Source organism: Erythrolamprus reginae, chromosome 9 (assembly GCF_031021105.1).
Source record: "Erythrolamprus reginae isolate rEryReg1 chromosome 9, rEryReg1.hap1, whole genome shotgun sequence".
Taxonomy (NCBI): domain Eukaryota; kingdom Metazoa; phylum Chordata; class Lepidosauria; order Squamata; family Dipsadidae; genus Erythrolamprus; species Erythrolamprus reginae.
The window spans coordinates 23,517,870-23,541,609 of record NC_091958.1 but is presented as its reverse complement, the minus strand read 5'-3'; the positions used below and the strand labels follow the sequence as shown (position 1 = coordinate 23,541,609).

Sequence of the window (23,740 nt, the reverse complement as noted above, 5' to 3'; positions counted from 1 at the left end):
GACGTCACACCGTCATTTCCTCGAGGGGTGAGGTCTAAATGATTTCCAAACACGATATCCGGTTCTAATTTTAAATATGAATTTCAATGGTGCGGCTTTGCCCTGTCATTTGAAGGACTTCGATGCATTAAACTAGAAAATAATAATAATGATGAGGATGATGAGGATGAGGATGATGATAATAATAATAATAATAATAATAATAATAATAATAATAATAATAACCCTACCAGTTACTCGCGACGAAACAACAACAACAAGCAGGGTCAAGTCCTAGTTAGTAAAAGACAGATCAGCAGAAAATTCCAGGGCTAAAGACTAGAAGGAAAAGCTGACAAGCATTCCAGAAGAAGGTGATGAGAACTTTTAGGGAAGAGGCCTTCAAACTTGGGAACTTTAAGACCTGTGGACTTCAACTCCCAGAATTCTCCAGCCAGCACAGCTGACCCGAGAATTCTGGGAGTTGAAGTCCAGAGGTCTTAAAGTTCTCAAGTTTGGGGATCCCTGTTTTAGGGGCTGCCACAAAGAAGGGTGGGAGTGTGTGTCAACCTATTCCCCAAAGCACCCTAAAGCAGGGCAAGAAGCAACTTAATGGAAACTAACCAAGGAGAGAAGCAACTTAGAACTAAAGAGAAATTTTGTGATAATGAGATCAATCCATCAGTGGGACAGTTTGATTTCAGAAATGTGAGTGCTCCATCACTGGAGTCTGTTAAGAAGAGACTGGACAATCATTTGTCTGAAATGGTGTAGGGTTTCCTGCCTGAGCAGGGGGTTAGACTAGAAGACCTCCAAGGTCCCTTCTAACTCTTGTTATTGTTTTTATTTTATTTGTTTACCAGAGTTGGAAGGGACCTTGTGGGTCATCTAGTCCAACCCCCACTAGTTGATCACTCTCGCTGTTAGAAAGTTCCTCCTTTTTTCCAGGTCTCCTTGGTCAACTTCCATCCGTTGAACTGCAGAAAAAAACAATTGCTGCCAGCCTGCCTTCCATTGAGGACCTGTATACTGCACGAGTCAAAAAGAGAGCGGGGAAAATATTTACTGACCCATCGCATCCTGGACTTAAACTGTTTCAAGTCCTACCCTCAAAATGTCGCTACAGAGCACTGCACACCAAGACAATTAGACACAAGAACAGTTTTTCCCCGAACGCCATCACTCTGCTAAACAAATAATTCCGTCAACACTGTCAAACTTTTTACTAAATCTGCACTTCTATTCTACTAGTTTTTCTTATCATTCCTATCATACTTTTCCTCCCACTTAGGACTGTATGACTGTAACTTGTTGCTTGTATCCTAAGATTTTTATTAATATTGATTGTTTCTTCATTGCTTATTTGACCCCTATGACAATCATTTAGTGTTGTACCACATGATTCTTGACAAATGTATCCTTTTCTTTTATGTACACAGAGAACATAGGCACCAAAACAAATTCCTTGTGTGTCCAATCATACTTGGCCAATAAAATTCTATTCTATTCTATTGTTCCTTGTGTGGCTTTTGGGTGCTTTGGAAAACAGCATGACCCCCTCCTCTCTCTGACAGACCCTCAAATATTGGACGACTGCTGTCAATGTCTCCCCTGGTCCTTCTCTTTGCCAGACTGGCCATTCCTACAACTGATACTTTGTATGTTAGAGTTTCCAGTCCCCTAATCATCCTGGTTGCTCTGTTTTGCACCTTCTCTAGTGTTTGCACCAGACTGGGACCCCTGTACTTCATCTCGGGCTTTAGCCAATTTCTAAATCTCTGTAAATAGAAGGGATGCTGACAATCATCTTAGCATCAGCAACAGGAAGGCAACTGTGTCACGATTTCCACCTCTCTTGCCCCGCTTGCACAGAGGTCCACCTCTAATCGGAAGTGTGATAATGAAACGGTGCTGGTCCCAACAAATCTCCAGCTCGAGCAAAGCGATTCGTTTCCCAATCAGAAAGGAAGCTCCGCGCGCGTTGCATCCTGGGAAGATGGCGGCGCGCGGTGAGTGAAACGCGGTCGTTCGGGCGAGGGGGGTCTCCCGTGGGGAATGCTTCTCCCTCGTTTCTCTCACCGGCCTCCCCCACCCGCCCCGGGCAAGGCAGTTAAGCATTTCGGTTCGCCAGGGGATGAGAAGGAAGCTCGGTTACGCCTGCCCCGTTTTTGCTCCCCCTCGTGCGTCTGAACATGTGTGGAGTTCATTCCTCAGGTTATCTGACCCAGAAAAGCAGGGTTCGTGGGCATGGGCAGAATTCCTGATCCTCAAACAAACTTAGATGAAACTAACGAATTTGTAAAGTTTAGTTTCTCTATGTTGTGTTGTGTTGTGGTTATGTAATGTTATGTAATTCTGGGGAATCCAGAGCAATGATACCATGGTCTTTCGAGATGAAAGGATTTGTTTATTTTGTCAAGAACATATTGGGGGTATAGAAAGATATAATAATATTCATATACATGATACAAGTAAAAAAGAAACATGCCAATGCCATATAACGTTTGTGTAATGCTTATGTCATGATATGATTTTATATTTATATTACATTTATATTATATCATATCATATTATTACAATATTATTATATAATATTAATTATGTATGTTATATTATAATATATGTTATTATGTTATATTATACATTATTCTATTATATATTCTATTTATTATATTCATTCAGTCGACAAAAATAAAGTACAAATCAGAAAACAAAAAAGACATCCACCACCATCAAAAGTGACATATGATTGCTTTTCACAATTGTGACCTTTGCAGTATCCCCATGGTCAACAACAACAAAAAAGAAAGAAAAGATTGGTGTACAGAAAAGGTGGGGAAATGACATGTGTATCAAATAAATTAATTTAATTTATTTGATTTATAAGCTGCCCATCTCCAAATGTGTAACATTAAACATAAGCCTTAAACATAAACGGCATAGCTGGAACTGGGGAGAAAAAAAGACCAGCAAAAAATTATCCTCCCCTCTACATAGTAGGTCTACCAATAGTTATAAGCTTTCCCCTCCCTACCTAAGAAGAACAGGATATTAAATAAACAAATACAGGTTTTCCTTGACTTATAACAGTTCATTTAGTGACCATTCAAAGCTACAACATCACTGGGGAAAAAGTGACTTATGACCATCGCAGCATCCTCATGGTCATGTAACCAAGATTTGGATGCTTGGCAACTGGTTCATATTTATGATGGTCGCAGGGTCAATCTGGGGTCTTGCAATCCCCTTCTGCAAGCTTTTGACAAGCAAAGTCAATGGGAAAGTCAGATTCACTTAATAACTGCAGCAAGAAAAGTTTGTAAAATAGGGCGAAACTCAAGTGTCTCGCTTATCAACAGATTGGACTCAATTCTGGTCATAAGTTGAGGATTACCTGTATTCCAGGGGAGGGGATTTCTATCTGATGATCAAATCAACCAAAGTTTTGTTTTCTGTTTTATTAATTTGTCAAATTGATATAGCTGACCATTTCATATGTTTAATGTGCATCATTTGTGATCACATGACCATGCTGCAATAGTCGTGTGAAAAATGGTCATACAGTATATCACTTTTTCCAGTCCTGTTGAACTTCCAATAGTCACTAAACGAACTGTTGTAAGTCGAGAACTACCTGTAAAAGGCAGCCTTGCCATATATCCATATAAACGTGGCTGACGGACCATTCTTTTCAGTTTTTGGGGTCAATCTCATCTTAGAAGATTGCTTTGGTTTGACGCGATAATGGTGTTGCCGTTGTACATTTCCTAAGCTGCAATTTGTTTTCTGTTGCAATAGGTTTTAGCTTATGCATCCAAATACAGGATTTGTCTTAAAAAGAACTTTTCTCACAAAATAACAAAACAAGATAGACGGTGATGAAGGTTTTCTGTGGAAGAGCCAATCCGACTACTGGAGCCATGGAGTGGTTAGAAGAAGACGAGAATTATGATTACCACCAGGAAATAGCAAGGTCTGTCTGTCTATCTATCATCTGTATTTAAACATAATGTTAATGTATAAAATCAATATAGCATAGTGGCAACTTTGTTTCAGGCCAGGATATAGCATAGAAACAGTGTTGAACTTTTTGGCAGCTTTTGGAGAGCACCCATTCTTCCTGGTCCTCCTGCCACCCAATTTGGCAGTACCCAATCTTACTGGTCCTCCTTGATTTCTCAGCAACTTTTGTTAGTTTCATTCATGGTATTCTTGACAACTTGAAGACATGTGGACTTCAACTGCCAGAATTCTCCAGATAGCATGATGGGGGGAATCTTCAAGTTGCAAAGATTTTTGCACAAATTGCAATTGTTCCAGAAAAAGTCTTACTCATGGTCATTGAAGACTTGACATATCTCTCACTTGGACTTCTGTAATACAGTCTACATGTGAGAAATGGAATCTTATTCTTGTAAGAAATAACAAATATAATGAGAGCAATGGCACAGCCACTTTTATGACATATTATTTAACCAAAATATTTTTTGCTTCTCAGATATCCTTCTGTTCTCATAAACAGGATATGTTTGTGCTTAGAGAGGAAATGTTTATGCTGCTAAAATGTGAGAAAGGAACTTCCTGACCATTACATGGACAAAGTGTGTAGATGTCCAAATGATGTAACACTTTAGGGACTTTCCAAGTTGGAAAGCACCAGAATAAAATGCCAAGGTGTTTACACAACAGATGTGTATTTATATGCAGTACCCACATAATGACTTTGCCTTTTTTGATTTGGAGATATAATAAGCCTCCATTCATTTGGGGACTTGTTGTAACAGAAACATAATAAGCCATTTCTTAATTGTTCCTTCAGACTCCTGTTGTTTTCCTTGGTGGATTTTCCTCACACACATGCATTGCTTTTGAAAGGAATTCATAAATTACACCTCATACAAATTTGGGTGGGTTAGACAATGATGGGTACCATCTGGATAATAGTGGCTAACCCTGTTTTGGAACTGTATGAGCCATTAGGTTTCTTGTAAGCGCAATTCAGGGTGCTTGTTGAGGCTTCATAGAGCTCTGAACCAGGTTATCTAAAGCAGGGGTAGACAAAGTTGGCTCTTCTATGACTTGTGGACTTCAACTGCCAGAATTCCTGAGCCAATCATGCTAGCTCAGGAATTCTGGGAATTGAAGTCCACATGTCATAGAAGAGCCAACACTGCCTACCCCTGATCTTAGGATATATTCACTCCCACTCTTAATTTTGATCCAATTTTGCTTCCTTTTTGAGCTTGAGTCCCATTTCCTATGCGCTACTATACATGTTTATCTGCATCGATATGATATTTTCTCCTGTCATTTTATAAAGTAGCAGTGCAATTATTGTGCATTCATATTTGGTGCATTCATATATATGCCATAATAGGAATTTATTTATTTATTTATTTATTGGATTAATTGCTCATCCTGTCATTTATTTAGCTCTTTTTTTGATAATTTTAGCACTCCTTGGCAGCTTTCTGAATCTGTATTGTGTTTGATCTGATAACTGAATTTTATTTACAGGTCGTGCTATGCAGATATGTTGAATGACAAGGACCGCGTAAGTTACTTATTTGTTTTAGCCTTGTTTTATTAGGTGTTGAAATTCCTTAATTCCAGAAGGAATTAAGGCACTACAGATCTCCCACTCTGTAGTGACTTAAAATATGAGGCAAAAGATATATTGGCTAAATGACATTGATAATTTCTAATGAAAAAGGATTGAGTATTTGTTTTTTGCCTTATTTTTTAGTTATTGGTGCAATTATTAGTAACTTTGAATTTCAGATATTTGGGGTAGTTTTTGTGCAGTAGGTCTGGGTACAACCATATTTGAAATTATATAGAGTGACTTTCAGAAAGTTTACATTTTACTCTATTGTTTTGCAAATGCTCACAGATTCCCAAACCCTTGTGGTAGGGTGCATTTGTCCAGGTCTAAGAAATAGGAATACAGTGGAATAATGGATTCTCCTTTCTTTTAACAGAACACCAAGTATTTTCAAGGTATTCGTGCTGCAGTTAGAAGAGTAAAAGAAAGAGGGGATAAAGCCATTGTCCTGGACATTGGGACTGGCACTGGACTCTTGTCCATGATGGCAGTGACAGCAGGGGCTGACTTCTGCTATGGCATTGAGGTGAGCATCTTTCTCCCTTGTCTGTAAGTAAAGTATGTGGATCAATTGAGTAGGAGACACTTCTTGACACTGTGAATAAAAAAAAAGGTTCTGTCCTGTTCCATATTAAGCTCAGAAAGGTTTCTTCTTCTGGTGATTCTATATTCTTGAATGTTTGTTGAAGTATAATTGTTAGTAGGGCTTACATCATCCCTGCTTTATTGTTGCTAGTATAGTGCTTGAGAATCCTTTGCTGTGTTTTCAGGGGTACATATTGAGCAAACCCGTTGCAAATTTTGAGCATGTTGAGCATGTTCAACTTTTAATTCCAAGGAAGCCATTGGCACTCTCTCTTTCTCTCTTTTTTCTTTTTGCTATCCAAGTCTCAGATTGTAGCCTTCCTTTTAGTTTATTTATTTTTATTTATTTATTATTTGGATTTGTATGCCGCCCCTCTCCGAAAACTCGGGGCGGCTCACAACAAGTGAATAGTCATACATTGAGCCTACCTGTATAGAAGTGCCACCTTCTGAATCTGACCTATTCAGAAGACGACTTTCCTACATAGGCCCTCCTTGATTTATAGCAATTTAACATCATTTTTCTAGTCCAATGGTAGTATGTGTATGTATGTGTATGTATAAATATATGTAAATAATTGAGTAGGCAAGGATTAAGTTAAAAGATGCTGAAATAACCTTTTTAATTAATGTATTTACTGTATTTTTCGGACTATAAGATGCAGCTTAGTTTTTGGGGAGGAAAACAAGAAAAAAGCTGATTGGGGGGTGGATATTCTCAATCAACTGTTCCCGGAGGTGAATCTTAGCAATAGGTTTGTTGGTTGTGAACTCTATGCCTTGCTTTTTCAGCCTGTGAAACCTGTTTCAGAGCCCTTTTCCCATTCTTTGAAACCTGCAATTCAGAGGCATTTTTTCAGCATCTGAAACCTCTGTTGTAGCCTCGCTCAACCTCTGAAACAGAGGTTTCAGAGGCTGTTTTGAGCTTCTGAAAGCTCAGTTTGAGAGGCTGGGCAGGGCTACATTCAGTGTATAGGACACAACCAAATTTTCACCCTCTTTTTAGGGTGGGAAAAGGTGCATGTTCTGAAAAATACGGTAATTGGGGAGACTACCCAATGTATAACTTCCTCTTGTGAGCTCTCCAAGGTCCTGAAGATTCTTTCTTAATGTTCTCTTTTCTAGAGCATTCTTTGGGAATCCCAGGGTTTCTTTTCTTGAGGTCCTGGACCAGGGCAGTTTCACTTTGGATGTGAATAGATTTTCAAACTTCAAAGGCAGAATGTTGTGCCGACTTTTGAAGTAGATGTTCAGGAGTTCTTGTCAATCAGGGTATAAAAGAAATATGTGGGATAATGAAAGCTGCTGTAGCTTCCAATTTCCTTGGTGTAGGGTCACCTGCTCCGGGGGCGTGGGGTTGATGACTTACAAGTTCCCTTCCAACTATGTTAATCTAAAAAAAATACTTTCTAGTCATAATTCCTTATTCTATAAAAAAATAATAATCCTGGTGGTTCCATTGAATGGCTTAATCTCAGGTTTTCAAAGACCTCATTCTGCTTTGTTTACTGTTCCTATTTTAAAATAATAATAGCAATAACACTTAGACATATATTGCTTCATAGTGCTTTACAACACTCTTTAAGCAGTTTACAGCGTCAGCCTCTTGCCCCCAACAATCATTTTACCAACCTCAGGAGGATGGAAGGCTGAGTCAACCCTGAGACTCACAACCTTGAGCCTTGATTAAACTGCTGGCAATGGGCAGAGTCAGCCGGCAATACTGCATTCTAACCACTGTGTAGCTTCAGTTATTTTATTTTCAAGAGGTTGATTTAAGCATTTCATCTAACTTACATCCCTTACCATTGTCTACAGCAAAGATGTCACATAGGGACAATTTTTAAGCAGGAGATCAACTCTTAAGGAGATAAATTCCTTAACTAGGGAGATAGAGGGTTTAAAAATAGAAAGCACTTGTCTCTTTCCAATAGTTTATCAGGCAGTTTTTAATCAAAAGGTATACACAATGTGTGTTTTTTAAACAAAATCCATGGCAGGATTTTTATGCCAAAATTTGCAGAATGAGATCAGAGAATATATCTAAATTAAGATTTCTTATTTCTTATATGTGAACTTCAGTATCTCAAAGATCCCCTGATTTTAAGCTGTATTTGCCTGTATTTATCTGAACTTCCTATGCAGAGCTTGCTTTTGTCTTGTAAATTAACTAATACACGTAAGACATATGTACTTGCATCTAAGAGAATGGATTGTAAACTTTACAATAGATGTGTATTGTGGAACACCAGCTTCTTTATGTAAAAAACAAAAACTATAGGGTTTTAAAAATGCCTGAAACTGTACAAATTGTTTTCTCACATGAGAGTTTGCTTATTAGCATGCAGATACTTAGTTTCTGCTTGGATAGCTTCCAAGAAAACCTTTGTGTTTTGATGACTCTGAAATAACAATAAGGCTCTGATTAGGTAGGAAATTTTGTATTTTGAGAAGGTAGGGACCATGTTAGGTTGGATTAGCTTTTATATTAAGCCATTGACTAATGAAAGACTTTTTGGCCAGCAGTGGTCTGTAGCCATCTGTGCTTTTCCTCAACTTTTGGTTTCACATTTACATTTTGGCAGGAAAGAAAGCATTTTTGACAGCTTGGATTGTAGCAGGAATTTTTAATTTTTGTCAGGATTCATTCATTAATTAGATGGATGTTTTAATATAAACAGAAGCTTTTTGGCCTTAACAAACCACAACACTTTGCTAAGTTATAATTCGCCTTGTTATGCCTGCCCAGGTCAATGCAAAAAAAAATTAATCCAGAGTTTGCAAGTTGGCAAATGGGAATAAATGGTCAGCCCTTTCCAATGTAAAAAGGAAGAATAAGTAGAATGAATTGTTTTTAAATGGCATGAAGCTATTTTGGAAAATCTGGATGTTTATTGGAAGTTATACACTGTTTGTGCTTAGCTATGTTGCTTTGCAATAAAAATTGGCTGTAGTAATTTTCTGATAGTACAGTATTTGAACCTAGAAAGTAGATCCTGTTTACTTCAAGAGATACCAATGTTTATTGAATTGAATGTAGCATTTTGGGGTTCTTTTTAACTGTTTTATATTATTACTGTTTTACTATGTTGTTTATTATTGCTCATCTAAGATTTTTATTAATATTGATTGTTTCTTCATTGCTTATTTGACCCCTATGACAATCATTAAGTGTTGTACCACATGATTCTTGACAATTGTATATTTTATTTTATGTACGCTGAGAGCATATGCACCAAGACAAATTCCTTGTATGTCCAATCACACTTGGCCAATAAAGAATTCTATTCTTGTATTGTATTATATTATTTATGACTGTACACTGCCCAGAGTCAACAAGGAGTTGGGCGAATGAAAAATTAAATAAATTAAATTAATTAACTTCTTTTGGGGGGAGCATTTGGAATAGTGCAGGGGTCTCCAACTTGGAAACTATAAGACCTATGGACCTCAACTCCCAGAATTCCCCAGCCAGGATGGCTGGCTGAGGAATTCTGGGAGTTGAAATTTACAAGTCTTAAAGTTGCTAAATTTGGAGACCCTGGTATAACGATATGAGTATATAATGGGAACTATCAAATTCGGGTTCCATTCTGAGCAGTGAATTTGTAAGATGTTCTTAAAAGCAGAAACTTGCCCAATTTTCTCAGCCAAGCTAGATCCTATTCTGCTCAATTATGGTTCTTCTGTAATAAGGAATGTAAAAAAAAAAATCATAGAATATCTACTTGGATCAAAACTTTATGGTCAAACCAATCTAATATACTTTCCCCATTGTCTCCTTCCTCTTTGCATACCCCAAGAATGAAAGTAGTGAAAATATTGTAAGACATCTAAGTTTTGGGGCTAGATAGGAAATTCCTATTCATCCAGCTCAGCCTTTGGAAAATACCCTCCAGATATATTGGATACCCCCCAGATATATTGCACCTTTTTGTACAGCTCTCAAATCTTCATCTAGCTTGGTCTTTGGGTGGGAATCTAGGAATCTTAATCATTTCTAATACCAAATTACTATTGTACACTGTTTTATTGTCGCTGTTAGCCGCCCCGAGTCTACGGAGAGGGGCGGCATACAAATCCAATAGATAGATAGATAGATAGATAGATAGATAGATAGATAGATAGATAGATAGATAGATAGATAGATAGATAGATAGATAGATAGATAGATAGATTGTAGTCTGAGCCTGAGGCTGAAATGAAACTCAAAATGAAAAGCAATTGTATTACAACTGGGTTCTTCAAACTTGGCAACTTTAAGAGCTGTGGACTTCAACTCCCCGAATTGTTGAAGTCTGCAAGTCTTAAAGTTGGCAAATTTGGAGACCCCTGCATGAGAGCAATGAACTCCTAAGGTATTCACACGAAGGCAAAGCAGTAAAATCCCATCCTTCTCTCAAAACTGCTTCCTCCTGCCCTTAATTTTTTCACGTATACCTCAACTCCAAATGATAGCTCTACACTGGAGAGCTTTAAAAAATTAATGAGGTAACGTAGATGGCATATTTAAATGTATTATGGATGGCCAGAGTCTGCTGGAAGAGGCGGCCTTGACAGATTTAAATAAAAAGTGTTTTGACCCATTGAAATATACTGTATAAATACCAAGGATTTATACATTGCAGGTCTTTAAACCAATGGCCAACACAGCTGTGAAGATAGTGGAAAAGAATGGCTTTAGTGACAAAATAAAGATAATCAACAAGCATTCTACCGAAGTTACCGTCGGATCAGGTAAGGCTACTGCCTTGATTTACGGAGAACAGAATATTTTTTATATACAGGTAACCATCAACTCACAACCACAATTGAGTCCAAGATCTTCCTTGCTAAGCAAAACAGTTGATATGTGATTTTATTATTATTATTTATTTTATCACTTAGATTTCTATTCTCCACAGACTCAGGGTGGCTTACAACAGGAAAAATACAAAAACATATAAGAAATCCAGTAATTAAAACAATCTAAATTTATCTAAAACCACAATAATCCAATTCATCTAAAACCCCAATTACCTAAATTTATTTAAAACCCCAATTATAAAACACAATCACATACATTCTTTCTTTGTATAAATAATTTTTATTGTGAGTTTTCAAAAGTTTTACAAACATACCTAAGAACACAAAATAACAAGATAAACACATGTAACAAGAAAACAAAACAAAAAAAAGGAAACAGTACAGTATAATACAAGTAACGTACAAAGGAAAAAAAGCATGTTACATTATTATTAAGATTTTACTAATATTCACTTCCTTGACATCAGTGTAATATTAATGTTTGCGGATTTATAGATTTTTTCTTTTTTCCAGCCATGTATAGTTTCTCCCATATGATATATATTGTTCATTACGTAATTCTAAAATGAGTTTACTCATTTTTGAGCATTCCAGTATTTTGTTAATTACCATTGTTTCGGAGGCCATGTGTTCATTCTTCCATTTTTGTGCGATTGCTAATCTGGCAGCTGTTAGTATGTGCATAATTAAGTAGTAATATGTTTTTGCATGGGTTTTTTGTATGGTTTTTTTACATACATTCTATTTGCACTCATGGCCGGAGCAAAGTATCCGTGCTCAACAGCCCCAAGCTAGTCAGCATAGATGAGTTTTCAAAGACTTATGAAAGGCCAGGAGGGTGGGGGCGGTGCGAGTCTCAGAGAGGAGCTGATGCCAAAGGACCGGGGCTGCCACAGAGAAGGCTCTACCCCTCGGCCCCGCCAGGCGGCATTGCCTAGCTGACGGGACCTTGAGTAGGCCAACTCTCTGGAACCTAACCAGTCGCTGGGATTTTGCTCCATTTTACAACTTTTCTCGCCACAAATGTTAAATGAGACGCTTTTGGTGTTGAGCAAATCTGGGTTCCCCAATGACTCTACTTGTCAGAAAGGTCGCGAAACAGGGACCACGTGACCCCAGGCAACCATTGTAAGTATGGGTCAGTTGTCAAGCGTCTGAATTTTGATCATGTGTCACCATGAAGATGCTGCAATGGCCATAAGAGTGAAAAAGGGTCATAAACTACTGTTTTTTTCAGTGTTTGTAACTTTGAATGGTCACTATATGGATGGTTGCAGGTCAAGAACTGCTTGTTCTCTCTTTAAAAAAAAGATGCACATAAAGCAGAATGTAATTATACAAGTATCAAACTACAATCCAGGAAAATATTTTTTTAATGCAACTCAATTAGAGGACTACTCAATTGAAATGTTCAGGGAGGAGATAAATCTCTCATTCTAGCACTAATAAGATTGCTGTGTTGGCACTGTGCACCTCAGTGGGATGCCATACCTAAGAAATGTTTTACTTTTCTCTCTCTCTGATTGCCAGTTGCTGATCGATAGATTTGCATCTGGTTTTTTTCTGGGCCTTATGCTGCAAAAAAGCAGAACATTATGTTATATCTGCATTTTAGCTCATAGCTGTGAAGGGAAGTTTTCAAATTTGTCCAAAGTAGATTAAAAAAAGGAAATTACAGGACTGTTTTTGCATTTCAAAGTCTTTTTCCCAAGGAAAACATTTTCTGCTTAGGAAACTTCTGAACAAAGTTAATCAAGTTGTGGTTTCTTCATTGCTGTGTACTCCAAAATATGGATACCTCTCTTCTCTTCCCCTCCCCTCCCCTCCCTCCCCCTCCCCTCCCCCCTCTCTCTATATCTATATCTGTCTGTCTGTCTGTCTATCTGTCTGAATCTTTGATTCTGATGTTTTCAAACATCCTATGCAGGAAAATTTCATTCACACCATGGTTTACTGGTGGAATTTTGAACTTTTATTGTGAATGGGTAGAATATTCAGAGTTCTGCTTAGTTTCATCTTTGCTCTTGCTCATTTGTAAAGAAATTTACCTGCTTTTAGATCTGCACCAGTATTCTCACTTAAGATATGCTCAAAACTGGCATTTAGAGATATTCACAGAACAGCTTTTTCCATTTTGAAACTTATACCAGTGTGTTTTAGGGAATAGGAATATTACTTTCTCCCACCAGTCTACTTTTTTCCCTCCTGAGCCTTCCTAATAACAACCAGGAACAAAAAGACAACTTCTTGTAAAATTGGAAATTCTGTGAAAAACAAATAAGCTCATTGGAAAAAGTTCTGCTAGAGCTCTTCTGTATCAACAGGGAGAATTGTTGTCATGCTTATATCATACCAGCTGTGTGTTATATACGTTTACACTAGGCTCATATACCATGGTTTGTTTCACCATGATTTGCTGAAGATGCTGAAATTGGCTAGATTCCTTAAGTGGTGAAGTAAAATCCAGACCAACCACATTACAGTTTAATAGCTTGGGCAGGTCCAGCCTCTGTTTACTCTTTGCAGAGACTGCACAATATGTTGGAAAAACTGCATCTTTTTTTCGCCCAAATCCAATATTGAGGTTTGTGGTGTGCTGTATATTATGCAGTGAGAATGTCGTGGGAGCCTTGTGGTTTAGTCATACAATAACAGAGTTGAAAGGGAGTTTGGAAGCACTCTAATCCAACCTCCCGCTTGAGCAGAAAACCCTTTGCCAATGATGGCGAACCTGCTTTTGCTCGGGGGCCAAAAGGGGATGTGCGCCCACTGCCATAATGTAATGCCCACCCCATGCACATGCATGCAGGCCTCAGTGAAGCCCCCAGTTGGCTTGTTGGGCCATTTTTCACCTTCCCCAGGCTTCAGGAGGCTTTCCCAAAAAAGTTCTGAACTTCCAGTGGGCCCACTCAGTCTGTTTTTGACCATCCACAGGCTCCCGAGGCTTTTTTGAAGTCTGGAGAGGGCGAAAATGGCCTTCTCCTGCCGTCTGGAAAGCCGAAAATCAGCTGGCCACCACACTGATGTGTGGTGGAACTGACATAGGGCAACACCTATGGTATGGCTCTGGTTGCCAACTGTGGCACGCATGCCATAGGTTTGCCATCAGGACCCTATAACACATGCGAACGTCCCCTCGTGAGATTTTGCTTCCTGGGCATGCGCAGAAGTAAAAACACACTGGGACGCGCATCACACCCGAGACCTGAAGCTGTGTGCGCAGCTTAACCTTTACTGCCAGTGTGGCGTCCTTTACCATTCCGGTAGGAACCCGCTACTGGTTGACTCTCTCTTCTTTGTGGCAGCCCCTCAGATATTGGAAGGCTGTCACCCCACCCTTGTTTCCACCAGATCAGTGGTGGCGAACATATGGCATGGGTGCCACAGGTGGCCCGTGGAGCCAAATCTGCTGGCACATGAGCCCTTGCCCTAGCTCAGCTCCAATGTACATGTGTGTGCCGGCCAGCTGATTTTTGAGGCTCTGGGAGGGTGTTTTTGGCTTCCAGAGAACCTCCAGGGGGAATGGGGAGGGCATTTTTACCCTCCACCAGCTCCAGGGAAGCCTTTGGATCCTGGGGAGGGTGAAACATGTTGGCTTGTCTCGGTTAGCTATACTATGAAACCTTCGACAATACCGAGCAGAGAATTTTAATAGAGCGTGGATGTGTGATAAAGCCAAGACACAGACTTAGTTAAATAAGTATTATTTACATATAAACAAAATATAAACAATCCAGAATATGCACGTAGCAAATACAGAACAATACAGAATATATATAACAAGCACAAAGCTAAATATAATAGATAAAGCACAAAGCTAAAATACAATAAGATAGATAAAAGCACAAAGCTAATATAAGCACGGAGCTTAGAAAAACAACTCCCCCGTCTCAGGCAAATATAAAGTAACGAAGTGACTGCGCACGATCATGAGCTTTTATAGCTTCAATGACCACATAGCCTTGAACATTTACTCTGCAATTAAATGTTAACTCTTTGAGTGCACATTAACCCTTTAAGTGACAGTACAGTTTTACAGTAGCCACTGTAACATTTAAAGTGACAGTACAAGTTTGGTACAGTTTATAATATGCAGTTTATAATGGCAATCCCTAAAACACATGTACTCCTGTACTAACAAAACACAAGCCTACTGGGCTCATCAGAAGTTGGGAAACAGGCCGTTTTTGGCTTGCAAAGTGCCTCTGAGGGAAGGGGGAGCTGTTTTCGCCCTCCCCTGACATTGAATTATGGGTGTGGGCACTTGTGCGTTCATGACAGCACATGCACACGCTCTTTCGGCACCCAAGGAAGCACTAGATTAAAGGTAAAGGTTCCCCTGCACATGCGCGCTAGTCGTTTCTGGCTCTAGGAGGTGTTGCTCATCTCCAAACTGAATTCCAGACTCACTCGTCACTGTTGGTTTTGTACGATGCTTTCCAGATGGAGACATGGAATCACGTGCCAACATCCTGATCACAGAGCTGTTTGACACCGAACTCATTGGGGAGGGGGCCTTGCCATCTTACGAACACGCTCACAAGCATCTTGTACAGGTAAGGAGTGATACAGAGAAGATAAATTCAGTTCTTTGGTGGGTAGACAGTGAACCTTCAAATTCCTCACAAGGAAACACGTTTTCTCCGATTCCTGGCTGTTCAAGATTTGTTTACTAGCTTACAACTCTCAAAATGTTGAAACGGATATTCAGAATAGAATAGAATAGGAACAGGAACTAGAATAGAATAGAATAGAATTTTATTGAACAAGTGTGATAGGACACACAAGGAATTTGTCTTGGTGCATATGCTCTCAGCATACATAAAAGAAAAAGATACATTTGTCAAGAATCATGTGGTACAACACATAACAATTGTCATAAGGGTCAAATAAGCAATGAAGAAACAATCAATATTAATAAGAATCTTAGGATACAAGCAACAAGTTACAGTCATACAGTCCTAAGTGGGAGGAAAAGGATGATAGGAATGATGAGGGGGAAAAAAACCTAGTAGAAATAGAAGTGCAGATTTAGTAAAAGGTCTGACAGTGTTGAGGGAATTATTTGTTTAGTAGAGTGATGGCGTTCGGGGGAAAACTGTTCTTGTGTCTAGTTGTCTTGCTGTGTAGTTCTCTATAGCGTTGTTTTGAGGGTAGGAGTTGAAACAGTTTATGTCCAGGATGTGAGGGGTCAGTAAATATTTTTACAGCCCTCTTTTTGACTCGTGTAGTATCCAGATCCTCAATGGAAGGCAGGTTTGCAGCCATTGTTTTTTCTGCAGTTCAGATTCTCCTCTGAAGTCTGTGTCGATCCTGTTGGGTTGCAGCACCAAACTAGACAGTTATAGAGGTGCAGATGACAGACTCAATTATTCCTCTGTACAACTGTATTAGCAGCTGCTTGGGAAGTTTGAACTTCCTGAGCTGGCGCAGAAAGAACATTCTTTGTTGTGCTTTTTTGATGTTTTTGATGTTAGGTGACCATTTTAGGTCTTGAGATATGATAGAACCTAGAAATTTGAAAGTACTGTTGATCTGTGATTACTGTGATCTGTGCCTTTCATTGAATAAACTTTTGAGAAAAATGCTTTTAGAGGCCAGCACAGGGATATTTATTCATTTATATTATTAAATTTATAGGCCTCCCTTCTCCTGGTCTCAGGGCGGCTTGCAAGGGTAAAAAAAAACAGTAGACAGTAAACACTATTAAAACATTAGAAAATAAATAATGCCCACTATAAAAACAAGCAATCATCCCTCACTCATACTAATGGCCGGAATGAAACTGTCGCTCACAGTCCCCAGGTCTGCTGGCATAGATGTGTCAAAAGGCAAAGAGAGTGGAGGCAGTGCAGATCTCTGGGGAAAATTGGTTCCAGAGGGCTGCTACAGAGAAGGCTCTCCCCTGTGGACCCCACCAGTCGGCATTGTTTGGCCAATGGGACCCGGAAAAGGCTGACTCTGCCACCTAACTGGTCGCTGGGACATGTGAGGCAGAAGGCTCTCCTGTAAATAATCTGGTCCAATGCCATGTAGGGCTTTATTGGTAACATCCAACACCTTGAATTGCATTTAGAGACCAACCAGCAGCCAGTGCAGCTCATGGAGTGCTGGACTAATGTGGGAATACCTGTGAATGTGGTGAACGTATAGAAAAGATACATGGAGACATTTCCTGAGAACATAAAGTTAAGATAAAACAGCTTAACAATTTCCAAGAGATCTATGAAGAATGTTTGGGGTTCTAGAATAAGGGTTGGCAACCTTAAACACTCAAAGAGCCACAAAGGTCCTAACTGGAAGCCCCCCCACCCCTTCAATTCTACAGCCAACTGGAAGTCTGGTTCCCCCACCATAGAGTCTCCTCCTAGTGCAGCGTCCTTTTTCCTCTACCTATCCAAACCAAACTCAGAATCAATTGTGCCGTTGACTGGCAACAGGGACCTGCAGTAGAAGGATGACAGAGCCGCATGCAGCTCCAGAGCCACCGGTTGACCCCTGTTCTAGAGCAGTGTTTTTCAACCAGTGTGCCGCGGCACACTAGTGTGCTGTAAGACATGGTCAGGTGTGCCGCAAAGCTCAGAGAGAGAAAGAAAGCAAGAGAGAAAGAATGAGTGAGAGAGAGAGAAAGAACGAGAGAGAAAGAAAGCAAGAGAAAGAGCAAGAGAGAAAGAAAGCAAGAGAGAGAGAGAAAGAGGGAGGGAGGGAGGGAAGGAGAGAGAGAGAAAGACATAGAGGGAGGTAGGGAGGGAGAGAGAAAGAGAGCAAAAAAGAGAGGAAGGAAGGAAGGAAGAGAAAGAGGGATGGAGAAAAAGAAAGAGGAAGGAAGGGAGAGAAAAAGGTAGAGAGAAATAGACCGAAAGGGAGGAAGAGAGAATTTTTTTGTCCAAACTTTTTTTAGTCCCCACCCCACCTCGCTCAATGTGCCCCAGGGTTTCGTAAATGTAAAAAATGTGCCGCGGCTCAAAAAAGGTTGAAAATCACTGTTCTAGAGGATTCCAAACGGAATGGGACAATTTCTTGTGGCCATCCCCACGTGGGGCAATTTCAGTGCAATAAATATTATCCGTCATTGTTCTTTTGGCATTATTTCCATTGATAAAAATTGAAGAAACAGTGGTGGATAACATTTGTTGCACTGAGTTATCTATCCCACGTGGATTGTTCTGTGTCGAGTTGGCTGCAACATGGCAAAATGCCTGTGCCAGATTGGCCGTGACAGGGATGAGTTGGCCGTACTGAGATGGCCAAGGCGAGATAGCCACAGCGAGTTGTCCTAGACCTGACTCTCAAATCCCTGAAATTTCTGCCTCCAAGTTATTTTTCAGCTCAGGTTTGGTGTCATTGGTTTTTTTTTCTCCCAAAGCCCATGGACCGTATTTGATTGCTTTCCTATTCCTCCTTCAATGAGCAGGAGGGATGTGAGGCCGTGCCCCACAGAGCCACCATTTATGCCCAGTTGGCGGAGTCCAAACGCATGTGGTCGTGGAGCAAGCTGTCTCCCATTCATATCCAAGCAGAAGGTGCCCAGAAGACCATCGTCTTCCCACCAGAAATGGACATTTGCCCCGGTGCACCTTCAGTCTGTGACATCCAACTGAGTCAGGTGCCCACGAGTGACTTTGTGCCACTCAGTGAAGTCATCGCTATGTTCAGGTGAGTGGTACCTTGTGTTGCTGTCTTTAGAGATGTGCGTATTTTTCCTGATAGCAATAGCACTTAATATACCACTTTACAGTGCTTTGCAACCCACTCTAAGCAGTTTTACAGAGTCAGCCTATTGCTCCCAAACAATCTGGGTCCTCATTTTACCCACCTTGGAAAGAGGGAAGGCGGAGTCAACCTTGAGCCAGTGAGAATCAAACTGCTGTCAATGGGCAGAATTAGTCTTTTAGTCACCTGCCTAGGCACAGGCATATAAGGTCTGGAAGAGTGAGGAAATGAATGTGAAATGCTTATGATATATAGCAAAAACTATGTCGCCAGGCTTGGGGAAATTAATATACCCCATAGCTATTATGATTTATGTATGGTTTATGTGGGTTGTATGATTGCTTTTTTGTTATAAAGGTTTTAAATGCTGTTTTTAATATTGGATTTGTACCCTGTATATTGCATGTTGTGAGCTGCTCCGAGTCTTCGGAGAGGGGCACCATACAAATCTAATTAATAATAATAATAATAATTATTATTATTATTATTATTATTATTATTATTATTATTATTATAAAAACAATAACTCTTATATACCGCTTCACGGTGCTTTACAACCCTCTAAGCGGTTTACAGAGTCAGCCTATTGCCCCCAACAACCTGGGTCCTCATTTGGAAGGATGGGAGAGAGGGAGGAATGGAGGGAGGGAGGAAGGAAGGAACAAAGGGAGGAAGGAAAGGAATGAGGAATGGAAGGTGATAGCAATAGCTATTAGACTTATATACCACTTCCCTGTGCTTTACAACCCTCTAAGCGGTTTACAGAGTCAGCCTATTGCCCCCAACAATCTGGGTCCTCATTTTACCCATCTCAGAAGGCTGGAAGTCTGAGTCAACCTTGAGTTAGTCAGGATCAAGCAGCCGGTTATCAGCAGAAGTAGCCTTCTAGCCACTGCACCATCGCAGCTCATGACCACAATTGTGACCAAAATTTATGTTGCTAAGAGAAAATTGTTAAGCGGGTTTTGCCCCATTTTATGACTTTCCTTGCCACATTTGTGAAGCGAATTGCTGCAGTTGTTAAATTAACAAACTGTGTTATGAATCTGGCTTCCCCCATTGATTTTGGTTGTCAGAAGGGTGCGAAAGATGATCCCATGACCTTGGAACACTGCAACCATCATAAATATAAACCAGTTGCCAAGCATCCGAATGTAAATAGCGTGAGCGGGGATGATGCATCGGTCTTGGTGTGGAAAATGGTCATAATATATAATATTTAATGACTCATATAATAATGGCAGCAAGGATATCATACACACAATAATGGAAAAATAAAGCAATCCCGCCGGGAAACATAACTATAGATAAAATGTATAGATGCACAGAAATGGACAGGATGAGCATGGAGATTAAGGGTTTAAATAATTCAGAATATCATGAGATTTGGATTAAATGGTACAATTGGATTGAAAATAAAACTAAAGGACTGTGATACAATGTGAAAAGACATTTGAAAAATAAGAAATATATTATACTATGTATATTATCAAATAATTACAATGTAAGAAATAGGGTATGGATCTGCATTAAATTATTGTGATGTTTTAAAACAGAAAAAAGTAATGAATAAAGCATTAAAAAAATAAGTCACCTTTTTTTCAAGTGCTGTCGTAACTTCGAAAGGTCACTAAATGAACAGTTGTAAGTCGAGGACTATCTGTATATCCTGTACGTTTACTTTTGTGTGTCTTCATACATAAATGATGCTAACACTTTAACCAACTAGCTAAAAACCTTCCGTTTAAAAGGAGCTGATTTCACTTCACTGTTTTCCACAGTATAGATTTCAGTAAGCCGGTCAGCAGAGCTCCTGCGTCTTATACAGTGAAGTTGAACCCCATCAGGTCTGGCAAAGCCCAAGTGATCCTTTCCTGGTGGGAGATCGACATGGATCCTGCTGGGTCCATCAAGTGCTCGTTGGCCCCATCCTGGGTCCAAAGCACTATTGAAGAGTATCCGGTAAGCTTTCTAAAACACTTTGTTGCCTTACCAAGAATTTCATGGTAATAAAGATGCCTACATGAAACCAATCTGCCTGGAGGACAGAAGGGAAAGGAGGGATAAGATGGAAACATTTAAATATGTTAAAGGGTTAAATAAAGTTCATGAGGGAAGTGTTTTTAATAGGAAAGTAAACACAAGAACAAGGAGGCACAATCTGAGGTTAGTTGGGGGAAAGATAAGAAGCAACGTGGGAAAATTTTTTATTATTATTATTATTATTATTATTATTATTATTATTATTATTATTTATTAGATTTGTATGCCGCCCCTCTCCGTAGACTCGGGGTGGCTCAGCAATTTTACTGAAATAGTAGTAGATGCTTGGAACAAACTTCCAGCAGATGTGGTTGGTAAATCCACAGTAACTGAATTTAAACATGCCTGGAATAAACATATATCCATCCTAAGATCAAATACAGGAAATGGTATAAGGGCAGACTAGATGGACCATGAGATCTTTTTCTGCCGTCAATCTTCTATGTTTCTATGCCTGTTTGAGTTTTGATATCATCAGTATGCTGATGAAACCCAACTCATGTCCTCAACTCTGGGCTGTCCAGGTGAAGCTGTTGAGCTTCCATCCCAGCTAAAGCAGTGATCTTGCCAGCATGCTATCAAAAGAATAATCTTGCTGTTTGCTGCTGGAATCCATGTATGTATGTATGTATATATGTATGTTCATTTATTCAAGTTGATATTTGTAGTATACAAAGATATAACAATGTTTATATAAATGATACTAGTAAAAGAGAAACATTAGCACAGGGGACGGAAGGCATGCTGGTGCACTTATGCACGCCCCTTACTGACCTCTTAGGAATCGGGTAAGGTCAACAGCCTAAGGATAAAGTTTTGGGGGTTAGGTGATGATACTACAGAGCCAAGTAGTGAGCTCCATGCATTAACTACCCCGTATTTCTTGCAGTCAAGTTTGGAGTGCTTTAACTTTAAGTTTGTATCTGTTGTGTGCTCATGTGTTGTTGTGGTTGAAGCTGAAGTAGTTGTTTGCAGGACGGACGTTGATTGGTTTTTTTGTTCAATTCTCCAACGAAAGCCTTTTGCGACATTGTTGAAGCAATCAGCAATTTAATCGCTCCTCTTTTTCAAATTACAGTGATCCCTCGAGTATCGCGAGGGTTACGTTCCAAGACCCCTCGCGATACTCGATTTTTCGCGATATAGTGGTGCGGAAGTAAAAACACCATCTGCGCATGCGCGCCACTTTTCCATGGTGTTTTTACTTCCGCTACATACAGCCCGCCCGCCTGCCGCTTGTCCGCCGCCTGCCCGCCCGCAGCTTGTCCGCCCGCCGCTTGTCCGCCGCCTGCCCGCCCGCCCGCCGCTTGTCCGCCGCCCGCCCACCGCTTGTCCGCCCGCCGCTTGTCCGCCGCTTGTCCGCCTGCTCGCCCGCTCGCCGCTACCGCCCCTCTCACCGCCAAGTCCTCCTGCAGCAGCGCTGGCGGCCACTGTTCCCCGTAAGCACCCACCCGCCCGCCACTCGCCCGCCCGCTCACTCGCCGCTACCGCCCCTCTCACCGCCGAGTCCAGCGCTGGCGGCCACTGTCCCCCGTAGGCACCCGCCCGCCCGCCGCCCCCCCCCCCGAAAGAGATGAGAGAGGGAGGAAGAGAGTGTGAGAGAGGAAGAAAGAGAGAGAGAAGAGTGGAAGGAAGAGAGAGAGAAATGATAGAAAAAAAGACGTCATCGGGTGAGAAAAACCATGGTACAGTATAGCAAAACAACCGGGGAGTATTTTTAATTTATTATTTTTTGAAAAATCGCGATATAGCGTTTCGCGAAGATCGAGATCGCGAAGATCGAGGGATCACTGTACTCTTTTATCCCATTGTTTTTAGTGGAGAGACCACTGGATGCAGTGTGTGTATTTCCTTCCAAATGAGGGACCTGTGACCCAAGACCGGAGCATGGACTTGACAGCTTTTCGTGATGATTACTCTGTGTGGTTTAAGCTTCAAAAAAGCAGGTAACGCAAGATGTGGGGATGGGAAGAGGAGCTGTTGACCAAATGAAGTGTGTTAGACTGGAAAGGCTTACTATCTTGGTCTCCGAAAAGCTTTGGACATTATTAGGGAACTTTGGACCATGATGTAGAACAGTGTTTCCCAACCTTTTTTGAGCCGTGGCACATTATTCATATTTTCAAAATCCTGGGGAACACTGAACCCTGGGGGGGGGGGGGGGGGGGGGGGGGGCGGCTAAAGAAAAGTTTTGACAAAAAAAATCTTCCTCCATTTCGCTCTATTTCTCCCTCACTCTTTCTCTCTCTTCCTTCCTTCCCTTCTTTCTCTCTCTCCACTCCTCTTTCTTTCTTCTTCTCTTTTTTGCTCTCTTTCTCTCTCCCTCCTTCCCTCCCTATATGTCTTTCTCTCTCCCTTGCTCTCTCTGCCTCTCTTACTATCTCTCTTTCATTCTCTCTTTCTTTCTCTCTCTCTTTCTCTGTCTCTCTTGCTATCTCTTTCTCTCTCTCTGTCTCTCTTTCTCTGTCTCTCTTTCTCTCTCTCTTGCTAGCTCTCTTTCTCTCTTTCTCTTTCTCTGTCTCTCTTTCTCTCTCTCTCTGTGTCTCTCTTGCTATGTCTCTCTTTCTTTCTCTCTCTCTCTGCCTCTCTTTCTCTGTCTCTCTTTCTCTCTCTTCCTTTCTTCTCTGCGGAGGCCGGCAAAGGTTTTTCTTATTTTAAAAGTTCCGGGTGGCAGGGGGATGCGGAGCCCGCACGCACACACACCCAACATTCCAAATCCTGCCTCAGCTGTGAGAAGAACACCTGCCCCGCCTGTCCTGTAGCCCTTTCGCTGACAGCCTGGGACAAAAGCGCTCGGTGAAGGGACTGCAAGAGGGGCCGGGCGGGCGTTAGCAGCCGGATGAGGAGGACGAGAAGCCGCTGCAGCCACCCCCAATCCCCCCCCTTCCCTGGGTACCTTCCAAAGGCCCCTGGAAAAAGGCAGGAGGTAGCAACGAGGCGCGAGGACAAGCAGGCAGCTTGGTGGAGGGGAAGCGCTGAGGGGCTCTCCTCCTTCCCCACCCCCACGCT

General features: G+C 40.8%; 1 protein-coding gene across 4 annotated transcripts in view; it reads left to right on the top strand.

Moving 5' to 3' along the window:
- Positions 1 to 1,914: 1,914 nt before the first annotated feature.
- PRMT7 (protein arginine methyltransferase 7) overlaps positions 1,915 to 23,740 on the top strand; it is a 51,484-nt gene continuing 29,658 nt past the window's right edge. The window contains exons 1-9 of one of the 4 annotated variants that reach the window (XM_070760471.1): positions 1,915 to 1,988; positions 3,778 to 3,952; positions 5,497 to 5,533; positions 5,961 to 6,110; positions 10,798 to 10,906; positions 15,419 to 15,531; positions 18,390 to 18,631; positions 20,470 to 20,650; positions 22,550 to 22,677. In XM_070760471.1, the coding sequence (XP_070616572.1) occupies positions 3,858 to 3,952; positions 5,497 to 5,533; positions 5,961 to 6,110; positions 10,798 to 10,906; positions 15,419 to 15,531; positions 18,390 to 18,631; positions 20,470 to 20,650; positions 22,550 to 22,677 (1,055 nt within the window). In that variant the 5' untranslated portion in view covers positions 1,915 to 1,988; positions 3,778 to 3,857. Of the gene's footprint in view, positions 2,194 to 2,723; positions 2,812 to 3,777; positions 3,953 to 5,496; positions 5,534 to 5,960; positions 6,111 to 10,797; positions 10,907 to 15,418; positions 15,532 to 18,389; positions 18,632 to 20,469; positions 20,651 to 22,549; positions 22,678 to 23,740 lie in introns of those variants that run through there. The other 3 variants (XM_070760474.1, XM_070760473.1, XM_070760472.1) reach the window with 3 other exon arrangements.